Raw genomic sequence first — 12,481 nt, 5'->3', positions numbered from 1 at the left:
CCAAACCAAGTCTGCACAAGGTGTTTACACGGTGAATGTAGGAGGTCTTTCATTTTTAAGTCTCCAAACTTCAAGGACCAAGCCTTTAAAACCAGTGTTTCTCAAATCCAGTCCTCACAGAACTAGTACAGTGAATGTTTTTTAGATCATCTAGCTGTAGGTACAGGTGTGGTAACCGACTAACACAATAGATCTACAGGTGGTACAAATTACTCCTGAGGATACCTTGAAAACACACACTGTTAGGGTTCAATGTGGATCGAGTTAAATACCCCACACTGTTTTAGACACTCCTGCTGATGAGAATTGCTTAGCGACCATCAACATTGATGCAATGAAACCCCACAACAAAATTGTGGGAATAAATTAAAGTGACTGATGACCATGGCTAATGCAAACAGAAAATGAGTTCCGAAATGTTGGTCTCTTCATGGTTTCAACTTACACTCGCCAGAGAATCCTCTTCCTCTGCCTGGCGGTGGAGGCATTGGTCCAAAAGGTCGTGGGTACATAGCAGCAGGGTAAAAAGGCATGGCGGGAGGAGGTGGGAATGGCAGTGGGTAGTTTTGCCTGGAAAAGTGTAGCCCTTCCAGGATGCTTTGTTTCATCTTGTCCACCTTAGCAGCTTGTTCCGCCTACATTATAAATAAACATTACCGGGTGGGACACAATGCTTGCACAGATCTCTCGGGCACAAAGTCTAGTATTAATCAATGGACAAATGATGTTGAAAACTCACTGTCCTATACTAACATTACTATATGCAGTAAATCACAACAGTGATCCAGTTACAGGTAATTTATTTAAATTCAGATAACATAGCCATAAGGCATATCCAATACAACTTACGCTAGTCAGCTAGGTTCATTATTCATTTATGGTGTGAAAAATGTATGTGTTCTTTAACATCTTGCTAAGGATATTCATATGTAGGTATCAAGCCTTAATGTGTGCAAGAATAGGCGCATCAATTGAACATTGGAATTGTACACTCCAGAACTTACCTGGACATTCGGTTACATACCTGACCATCACAGAGGTCAATTAGTGAGGCCTTCTCCCTGGTGCTTTTAATGAGTTTGGTCTGAAACAACTTTCCATCAAAATACATCCAAGGACAGCAGTGCTCCCAGGGAATGGGTTGTCCACAGGCGTCATTGGCTAGGAGAGCCATGTCCACGCCGCTCATGAACAACGCAGACAGCTGAATCCCTCTGGGGTCCAAGTTATCGATCTGCAATAAAAAAAAAGTTTCTTCAGGTTAATCTGTGGCTTCTACGTGTATATTAAACTTCACATACAGCAAAAATTTCCATGGGACAATGCTGAACTGATCTAAGAATTACTGTAACAAAGGTCTTTACAAGGAAAGCCTTTTGCAGAGAAAGTTTCAAAATGCTAAATGAAAAGGAGGGGTGGCCCGCGGTAAATAGCCCAAAAATGACAATTGCCCCATTTACCTACAATAAAACTCAAAGGAAAAAAAAAAAAAAAAAAGAAGAAGATTTAAAAAGCACAAACAAAAAGGTTCAGAAGATTTGCATCTGGCAATAAGACACTAAACAAACCATCAAACAAACAAAAACAACAGAAGATCATCTCAGTCTCATGTCCTGGAGAATGGACTGTCTACCAACCAGCTTTTTTTTATTGCTTGCTCAATCTACAAGGTAGATTTATAAAGTTTCATGTTGAATAAACTGTAAATAAGCATTTATCAGGTTGACTTGTATGTTTGTGTTGCTCTTGGATATGATGGTAGGCAACTGTATCCTGTGCAGAGTGTACGGCACAACTGTACTACATTCCACGGCTATGATCGTACCTCTAATAATGACTAAGAACAGCCATGAAAAGCAATGAACCTACCGTATATACTAGAGTATAAGTCGACCCGAATATAAGCCGAGGCACCTAATTCTACCACAAAAACCTGGGAAAACGTATTGACTCGAGTATAAGCCTAGGGTGGGAAATGCAGCTCTAGCCATACACAGCCCTCAGTGCCAGATATGCCCCCACAGTGCCAGATATGCCCTCATACTGCCAGATATGCCCCACAGTGCCTGATGTGCCAGATATGCCCTCATGCTGCCAAATATGCCCCACAGTGCCAGATGTGCCAGATTTGCCCTCATGCTGCCAGATTTGCCCCTCATGCTGCCAGATTTGCCCCTCATGCTGCCACATATGCCCCACAGTGCCAGATATGCCCTCATGCTGCCAGATATGCCCCACAGTGCCAGATGTGCCCTCATGCTGCCAGATATGCCCCTCATGCTGCCACATATGCCCCACAGTGCCAAATGTGCCAGATATGCCCTCATGCTGCCAAATATGCCCCACAGTGCCAGATGTGCCAGATGTGCCCTCATGCTGCCAGATATGCCCCTCATGCTGCCACATATGCCCCAGTGCCAGATATGCCCTCATGCTGCCAGATATGCCCCACAGTGCCAGATATGCCCCTCATGCTGCCAGATATGCCCCTCATGCTGCCAGATATGCCCCTCATGCTGCCACATATGCCCCTCATGCTGCCACATATGCCCCCTCCCCCAGTGCCTGTTACTTACCCCTCCGTCGATCCCGCGCTGTCTTCTGAAGGAGGGACACGGAGCGCACAGCGCGCGCCTCTCCTGTGTCCCTCCTGCATCTCCGGCGGCCGTGGCGGGGCTATTAAAGGAAGTGCCGGTTCGTGATCAGAGGTCACGAACGGGTACTTCCTTTAATAGACCCGCCACTGCCGCCGGAGATGCAGGAGGGACACAGGAGAGGCGCGCGCTGTGACCTCCGTGTCCCTCCTTCACACTGCTCTGCCTGTCACACTGCACTGCCTCGAGTATAAGCCGAGGTGGCTTTTTCAGCACAAAAAAAAAGTGCTGAAAAAGTCGGCTTATACTCAAGTATATACGGTAGTAGAAGAGTTGCAAGCTGCATATAAAACTAAGCACAAAGCTTTAGGACGCAGAGATTCTGAAAACAAAAAATCTGTGCATCTCTAATGCTCATCTAATTCTGTGTGGTATGAACTAGGGAATCCAATCCCAGGAACGGAAGGATCCCAGGATTCTGGGCCAAAAATGCCAGGATTTGAATACCAGGATTGGCACCTCCAATCCCGCTATTAGTAGGATTAGGTTGCGCATGTACACATTTGTGTTTTTATGCCAGGCAGCGGTTAACACTAGCAGCACTCAGACGCTGCCAGCTGCGTGTGGCGTGACTTCAGAGAGGTCACGCTGCGCAATCCCATACTAAGTTTTCGCGAGATCCGAACTAGGAAGTTTCAGTCACAGAACATACCAAGCAGGGATACCATGGCACCACACCGATGAGTGCATCCACACACACCAGAATCAGGCACCGCAGGCAGCAGCCAGGACAAAGAATTCAACGGTTCATCCATCTCCTCCCAGCACTCCTGGGGCTCCAGTTGAGACCATGGAACAATCATTGAATGGAAGACTTCTGTGGGTAATAACGGGCACCTGAGGCTGCGGGACGCCACACTTCATATCCTGAATACTGACTTTCTATTACTATCGGCTCGCAGCAAAGACATTTACCTCCATTCCTTTCACTCATAGTACAAACTACATTTATTTTATGCAGCTACTAGCTCATGTACATCTTTATGACAACAGCTGTAAACTAGATCACTGCTTGGCTTATGAATATCCGGACATGGCCATTATGTGATGTATGCACAAATTCATCACATACTCAGGAGGAGGGCGAGACAACTTGAATGTGTGACAGTGTCACTGTCTGTCACACGGCCTGGTTTTTCTTACTGTGGGGTCATGAAAGAAAGTTATTTTATTCCAGTGGGGAGGTGGCATGAAAGTTTTATTTTATTCCAGTGGGGCTGCTGAGCCATATTTTCATTGATCATTGATCAATTCAATCCCGGGATTGAAAAAAGGAGGCAGGATTACATAATAGGTAACTACTACTAACTCTTTTATACAATGTAAATATTATGCATCTATTGCTGATTTAGCTTTGATCAAGAACATTACTAAATAATTAGGGTAAATAGGCGGAATTCAAACGTTTATCCGCTGGCCGCCACTAGATGGCTCTCAAACAGAGCTATGCAATTGTAGCTCCGTTCGTGCGTAATGGCTGCCGGTGTCTGCATTTTAGCTCGCCCCCCCCCCCGAGGTAGCGAGCTGAAATGCACGAAAAATAACCCGCTTGGGCACCCAAACTGCATTTTTTCGCGATCGCGACCAGCACTTTGGCGGGTTTAGCGGCTTTACGCGTCTAAACCCGACCTCCTCTATGGGCGCGAACAGCACGAAAAGCAGAAACCGTTGAATATCGCCCCCCGCAATCTCCCGTTACTTTAAACGGGAGATCAGGGCGCAATAATTAATTGAATATCGCCCAGTGAGGAAAGGTAGGATTGAGAGCTGTATCATTTGTTACGAAACTCATGCCTTAGGCTCTCTTTACCTTAAGTTCCTGAAGCTGATCAGGCTCATACAGTTTAGGCGACAGTGCCTGGGCAAGGAAGGCATCAAGCTCCTGGCGCCTGAGTATTCTGATACCAGGCCACTGCACAATATACCTGCAAAGAAGCACAGAAATGAAGAATGGAGGCGTCATGTAAAGTTTTAACTGCAGCTCAGCAAATCCGAACCTAGAGCCAGGAATAGCTAAATCGTTGGCCAAAAAGCTCCAATAGCAATAACAACTTTCATTATACAGCACTCCCAACACTCCATATACTGCAGAAACACCAGCCCCAAATAATTCCTGTACAACATCTCTCTATAACAACAGGTATATCTCTCTATAGCAACAGGTACGTGGCACTTACCGTAACACGCAGCACAGCACCATGAGGTGCGTGGGCACATTGGCAGGATTCAGCATGGCTGGTGTGTCTGATCGCATACATGCCAGAAAAGCTCTCATCCTCCGATTCTTGTCCTCCACAGCTTTCCCCAACCACAGCTGCTTCAGATTGGGACAGGTCCATTCCCTAAAGGCGAGAGCTTCCACCAGTTCTGGAGTCTGGGGGGACTTCCCTTTATAGGCTGCCCACTCTTTAATGATGACTGGATAATCTGTATGGGAAATACAATGTAGCCAATAAATGAGAAGCAGGGATGAAATAGGTCACATCTGTGACACGCATGACCAGCCACAGGAGCGAATTATGAATGTAGATAAACTGGTGTGCAAAAAAACCAACACGAGGCTCCGTTGTCTTGCTGCCGCCATGATTTCTGTTTTGGAGTCCAGTATTGAATTTCTGGAAAATATTTTATATTGTTGCCTGCACATTACTGCTGGCCTCAGTGGGTAACTCTGCTTTCCTTCCAGAGCTGTGCAACTTCCTTGTGTGTGGATTCCAGATAACACTGCTGAGCATCTACACACACAAAGTCTACCAGGAAGATACATTATGTAATAACTGACTAATGTATGCAGATAGCAGTAAGTGCACAGGTATTCTTCCCTTTAATAAAATGCAAGCTCAAAGGCAAACACCTGAAGCCTTCACTCACAATCAGACCAACCTTATGATTTTCAGAGCTGTTGAACAATCTTGAAGACCTCAAATTTCAGAGTACAAACTACTGATGTATTGTTCAAATCTGATTGATTAGCTGTCCTAAAATTGTCACAAAAAGGTGACATGTTGAAATGAACCATCATCAGAAATGTTGGACAGATGATCGGGAATTCATACACACTATAAAATATTAGAGATGAGCGCCTGAAATTTTTCGGGTTTTGTGTTTTGGTTTTGGGTTCGGTTCCGCGGCCGTGTTTTGGGTTCGAACGCATTTTGGCAAAACCTCACAGAATTATTTTTGTCGGATTCGGGTGTGTTTTGGATTCGGGTGTTTTTTTCCAAAAACACTAAAAAACAGCTTAAATCATAGAATTTGGGGGTCATTTTGATCCCAAAGTATTATTAACCTCAAAAACCATAATTTACACTCATTTTCAGTCTATTCTGAATACCTCACACCTCACAATATTATTTTTAGTCCTAAAATTTGCACCGAGGTCGCTGTGTGAGTAAGATAAGCGACCCTAGTGGCCGACACAAACACCGGGCCCATCTAGGAGTGGCACTGCAGTGTCACGCAGGATGTCCCTTCCAAAAAACCCTCCCCAAACAGCACATGACGCAAAGAAAAAAAGAGGCGCAATGAGGTAGCTGTGTGAGTAAGATTAGCGACCCTAGTGGCCGACACAAACACCGGGCCCATCTAGGAGTGGCACTGCAGTGTCACGCAGGATGGCCCTTCCAAAAAACCCTCCCCAAACAGCACATGACGCAAAGAAAAAAAGAGGCGCAATGAGGTAGCTGACTGTGTGAGTAAGATTAGCGACCCTAGTGGCCGACACAAACACCGGGCACATCTAGGAGTGGCACTGCAGTGTCACGCAGGATGTCCCTTCCAAAAAACCCTCCCCAAACAGCACATGACGCAAAGAAAAAAAGAGGCGCAATGAGGTAGCTGTGTGAGTAAGATTAGCGACCCTAGTGGCCGACACAAACACCGGGCCCATCTAGGAGTGGCACTGCAGTGTCACGCAGGATGTCCCTTCCAAAAAACCCTCCCCAATCAGCACATGATGCAAAGAAAAAGAAAAGAAAAAAGAGGTGCAAGATGGAATTATCCTTGGGCCCTCCCACCCACCCTTATGTTGTATAAACAAAACAGGACATGCACACTTTAACCAACCCATCATTTCAGTGACAGGGTCTGCCACACGACTGTGACTGATATGACGGGTTGGTTTGGACCCCCCCCAAAAAAGAAGCAATTAATCTCTCCTTGCACAAACTGGCTCTACAGAGGCAAGATGTCCACCTCATCTTCACCCTCCGATATATCACCGTGTACATCCCCCTCCTCACAGATTATCAATTCGTCCCCACTGGAATCCACCATCTCAGCTCCCTGTGTACTTTGTGGAGGCAATTGCTGCTGGTCAATGTCTCCGCGGAGGAATTGATTATAATTAATTTTAATGAACATCATCTTCTCCACATTTTCTGGATGTAACCTCGTACGCCGATTGCTGACAAGGTGAGCGGCGGCACTAAACACTCTTTCGGAGTACACACTTGTGGGAGGGCAACTTAGGTAGAATAAAGCCAGTTTGTGCAAGGGCCTCCAAATTGCCTCTTTTTCCTGCCAGTATAAGTACGGACTGTGTGACGTGCCTACTTGGATGCGGTCACTCATATAATCCTCCACCATTCTATCAATGTTGAGAGAATCATATGCAGTGACAGTAGACGACATGTCCGTAATCGTTGTCAGGTCCTTCAGTCCGGACCAGATGTCAGCATCAGCAGTCGCTCCAGACTGCCCTGCATCACCGCCAGCGGGTGGGCTCGGAATTCTGAGCCTTTTCCTCGCACCCCCAGTTGCGGGAGAATGTGAAGGAGGAGATGTTGACAGGTCGCGTTCCGCTTGACTTGACAATTTTGTCACCAGCAGGTCTTTCAACCCCAGCAGACCTGTGTCTGCCGGAAAGAGAGATCCAAGGTAGGCTTTAAATCTAGGATCGAGCACGGTGGCCAAAATGTAGTGCTCTGATTTCAACAGATTGACCACCCGTGAATCCTTGTTAAGCGAATTAAGGGCTGCATCCACAAGTCCCACATGCCTAGCGGAATCGCTCCGTGTTAGCTCCTTCTTCAATGCCTCCAGCTTCTTCTGCAAAAGCCTGATGAGGGGAATGACCTGACTCAGGCTGGCAGTGTCTGAACTGACTTCACGTGTGGCAAGTTCAAAGGGCATCAGAACCTTGCACAACGTTGAAATCATTCTCCACTGCACTTGAGACAGGTGCATTCCATCTCCTATATCGTGCTCAATTGTATAGGCTTGAATGGCCTTTTGCTGCTCCTCCAACCTCTGAAGCATATAGAGGGTTGAATTCCACCTCGTTACCACTTCTTGCTTCAGATGATGGCAGGGCAGGTTCAGTAGTTTTTGGTGGTGCTCCAGTCTTCTGTACGTGGTGCCTGTACGCCGAAAGTGTCCCGCAATTCTTCTGGCCACCGACAGCATCTCTTGCACACCCCTGTCGTTTTTTAAAAAATTCTGCACCACCAAATTCAAGGTATGTGCAAAACATGGGACGTGCTGGAATTTGCCCATATTTAATGCACACACAATATTGCTGGCGTTGTCCGATGCCACAAATCCACAGGAGAGTCCAATTGGGGTAAGCCATTCCGCGATGATCTTCCTCAGTTGCCGTAAGAGGTTTTCAGCTGTGTGCGTATTCTGGAAAGCGGTGATACAAAGCGTAGCCTGCCTAGGAAAGAGTTGGCGTTTGCGAGATGCTGCTACTGGTGCCGCCGCTGCTGTTCTTGCGGCGGGAGTCCATACATCTACCCAGTGGGCTGTCACAGTCATATAGTCCTGACCCTGCCCTGCTCCACTTGTCCACATGTCCGTGGTTAAGTGGACATTGGGTACAACTGCATTTTTTAGGACACTGGTGAGTCTTTTTCTGACGTCCGTGTACATTCTCGGTATCGCCTGCCTAGAGAAGTGGAACCTAGATGGTATTTGGTAACGGGGGCACACTGCCTCAATAAATTGTCTAGTTCCCTGTGAACTAACGGCGGATACCGGACGCACGTCTAACACCAACATAGTTGTCAAGGACTCAGTTATCCGCTTTGCAGTAGGATGACTGCTGTGATATTTCATCTTCCTCGCAAAGGACTGTTGAACAGTCAATTGCTTACTGGAAGTAGTACAAGTGGGCTTACGACTTCCCCTCTGGGATGACCATCGACTCCCAGCGGCAACAACAGCAGCGCCAGCAGCAGTAGGCGTTACACGCAAGGATGCATCGGAGGAATCCCAGGCAGGAGAGGACTCGTCAGACTTGCCAGTGACATGGCCTGCAGGACTATTGGCATTCCTGGGGAAGGAGGAAATTGACACTGAGGGAGTTGGTGGGGTGGTTTGCGTGAGCTTGGTTACAAGAGGAAGGGATTTACTGGTCAGTGGACTGCTTCCGCTGTCACCCAAAGTTTTTGAACTTGTCACTGACTTATTATGAATGCGCTGCAGGTGACGTATAAGGGAGGATGTTCCGAGGTGGTTAACGTCCTTACCCCTACTTATTACAGCTTGACAAAGGGAACACACGGCTTGACACCTGTTGTCCGCATTTCTGGTGAAATACCTCCACACCGAAGAGCTGATTTTTTTGGTATTTTCACCTGGCATGTCAACGGCCATATTCCTCCCACGGACAACAGGTGTCTCCCCGGGTGCCTGACTTAAACAAACCACCTCACCATCAGAATCCTTCTGGTCAATTTCCTCCCCAGCGCCAGCAACACCCATATCCTCCTCATCCTGGTGTACTTCAACACTGACATCTTCAATCTGACTATCAGGAACTGGACTGCGGGTGCTCCTTCCAGCACTTGCAGGGGGCATGCAAATAGTGGAAGGCGCATGCTCTTCACGTCCAGTGTTGGGAAGGTCAGGCATCGCAAACGACACAATTGGACTCTCCTTGTGGATTTGGGATTTCAAAGAACGCACAGTTCTTTGCGGTGCTTTTGCCAGCTTGAGTCTTTTCAGTTTTCTAGCGAGAGGCTGAGTGCTTCCATCCTCATGTGAAGCTGAACCACTAGCCATGAACATAGGCCAGGGCCTCAGCCGTTCCTTGCCACTCCGTGTGGTAAATGGCATATTGGCAAGTTTACGCTTCTCCTCCGACAATTTTATTTTAGGTTTTGGAGTCCTTTTTTTTCTGATATTTGGTGTTTTGGATTTGACATGCTCTGTACTATGACATTGGGCATCGGCCTTGGCAGACGACGTTGCTGGCATTTCATCGTCTCGGCCATGACTAGTGGCAGCAGCTTCAGCACGAGGTGGAAGTGGATCTTGATCTTTCCCTAATTTTGGAACCTCAACTTTTTTGTTCTCCATATTTTATAGGCAGAACTAAAAGGCACCTCAGGTAAACAATGGAGATGGATGGATTGGATACTAGTATACAATTATGGACGGACTGCCACGGTTAGGTGGTATAAAAAAACCACGGTTAGGTGGTATATATTATAATAATACAATTATGGATGGACGGACTGCCTGCCGAGTTCCGACACAGAGGTAGCCACAGCCGTGAACTACCGCACTGTACACTGGTTGATAAAGAGATAGTAGTATACTCGTAACAACTAGTATGACTGACTATGACGGTATAAAGAATGAAAAAAAAATACCACGGTTAGGTGGTATATAATTATACAATTATGGATGGACGGACTGCCTGCCGAGTGCCGACTGCCGACACAGAGGTAGCCACAGCCGTGAACTACCGCACTGTACTGTGTCTGCTGCTAATATAGACTGGTTGATAAATAGATAGTATACAACAATATACTACTATACTGGTGGTCAGGCACTGGTCACCACTAGTCACACTGGCAGTGGCACTCCTGCAGCAAAAGTGTGCACTGTTTAATTTTAAATTAATATAATATTATGTACTCCTGGCTCCTGCTATAACAACCTGCAGTGCTCCCCAGTCTCCCCCACAATTATTATAAGCTTTTATACATTGATGTGCAGCACACTGGGCTGAGCTGAGTGCACACAGACTGAGTCACACTGTGTGACTGCTGTGTATCGTTTTTTTCAGGCAGAGAACGGATATAGCAGAGAACGGATATATTAAATAAAAGTTAACTTAACAACAACTGCACTGGTCACTGTGGTAAACTCTGTCTGCACAATCTCTCTCTCTCTCTCTCTCTTCTAATCTATTCTAATGGAGAGGACGCCAGCCACGTCCTCTCCCTATCAATCTCAATGCACGTGTGAAAATGGCGGCGACGCGCGGCTCCTTATATAGAATCCGAGTCTCGCGAGAATCCGACAGCGTCATGATGACGTTCGGGCGCGCTCGGGTTAACCGAGCAAGGCGGGAAGATCCGAGTCGCTCGGACCCGTGAAAAAAAAAGGGAAGTTCGTGCGGGTTCGGATTCAAAGAAACCGAACCCGCTCATCTCTATAAAATATGCATATCCGCTCATTGTTTCGGACAAATGTCTTGCAGTGGGTGAGATCCAAACAATTTTGGAGCGAGAATCGGACACGGGTGCTGCACACACACTCAAGGATTATTGGAATGTGCAGCTGAAAACAGTGTGATTGGCCCAATTATTGCATAGTGTGTACCTTGCTTAAGTGTTAAGGTCACAGAAAACTCTTAAGTTACATTTTTCATTTCAGCTCATTTAGGTTAAAAAACCACTACCTTGTGCTTCCAAACATTAATATAGTGTATTACAGATTGTGCAGGCAGAAGGTTCATCCGTTGGCTACAAGACCATAATTTGTGAGAATTGAATTACCGGTAACTATATAATGCACGCTCATTTAGTGAATGACCCGTTTGTGCAATAACAGAAACTGCTGTTGATGGCTTACATTCAGGGATCATTCTATTCTTCCTGAAAGCTAGACGCTCCGTTTTCTTCCTGCTTTCTGCCAGGCTGAACAGGACTCCATAGACATATTGGCGCACTGGTCTGAAGAGGATGGCAGCAGGGGGAAGGTCCTTATTTGTTTCATCTTCAATAGTAACCGGAATCTTTATTTCTCCCTTTGTATAAAAAATAATACAAAATAGGTATGTTTATATGAATAGAGAAAATTAAAACCATTTGTAATACTGCAGCCTTTTCACACTAAAAGTTTAGGAGGCAGGTCAACACAGACGTTGCATAAGTGTTCAGGAAGATATTGAAGATAACATTTCCCTGTGTAAGGGATAGATTATTTCACACGCACAACGCTTAGTCACTAAGCTTCTACAGCAACTCTACATTGGCTGAAGACAAAAGGACAATGCCTTATGGTAAAGTACAGAAACAAACAATGTACAAGATCCATAACACCTGTTTTTTTCTCTGATACAGCAGTAAAATTATATCCCAAATAATAGGATTTTAATTACCTACCGGTAAATCCTTTTCTCGTAGTCCATAAGGGATACTGGGGTCACTTAGTACGCTGGGTATAAATGGGGTCCAAAGGAGCCAGTGCACTTTAAAATTCTTCAACTGGGTGTGCTGGCTCCTCCCCTCTATACCCCCTCCCACAGCCAGTCTAGGTAAAACTGTGCCCAAAGTAGAATGGACATACTTGGGAGAAGGAACATAAACGAGTGGCGAGATTCACGCACCAGCACACCACAACATAAACTGACCAGCAACGGCTGGCAACAAAACAGCAACAGCTGAACAGGTAAACTTGTACATAAGAAAATCCTGCAGAAAAGTCAATGCACTGAGGCAGGTGCCCAGTATCCCTTATGGACTACGAGAAAAGGATTTACCGGTAGGTAATTAAAATCCTATTTTCTCTAGCATCCATAAGGGATACTGGGGTCACTTAGTATGATGGGGACGTCCCAAAGCTTTCACAACGGGCGGGAACGTGCAGAG

General features: G+C 46.1%; 1 protein-coding gene across 1 annotated transcript in view; it reads right to left on the bottom strand.

Moving 5' to 3' along the window:
• Positions 1–12,481, bottom strand: part of FAM120A (family with sequence similarity 120 member A) — a 225,659-nt gene that overhangs the window by 32,840 nt on the left and 180,338 nt on the right. Inside the window, exons 10-14 of the mRNA XM_063940739.1 lie at positions 11,463–11,637; positions 4,832–5,081; positions 4,465–4,579; positions 1,025–1,234; positions 446–635 (exon numbers count right to left, since the gene is read on the bottom strand). Of these exons, the coding sequence (XP_063796809.1) occupies positions 446–635; positions 1,025–1,234; positions 4,465–4,579; positions 4,832–5,081; positions 11,463–11,637 (940 nt within the window). The remainder of the gene's footprint in view (positions 1–445; positions 636–1,024; positions 1,235–4,464; positions 4,580–4,831; positions 5,082–11,462; positions 11,638–12,481) is intronic.

This window comes from Pseudophryne corroboree, chromosome 9 (assembly GCF_028390025.1).
Source record: "Pseudophryne corroboree isolate aPseCor3 chromosome 9, aPseCor3.hap2, whole genome shotgun sequence".
Taxonomy (NCBI): Eukaryota; Metazoa; Chordata; class Amphibia; order Anura; family Myobatrachidae; genus Pseudophryne; species Pseudophryne corroboree.
Note: the sequence above shows the minus strand (reverse complement) of the source record. Positions and strands in the feature narration are given on the sequence as shown.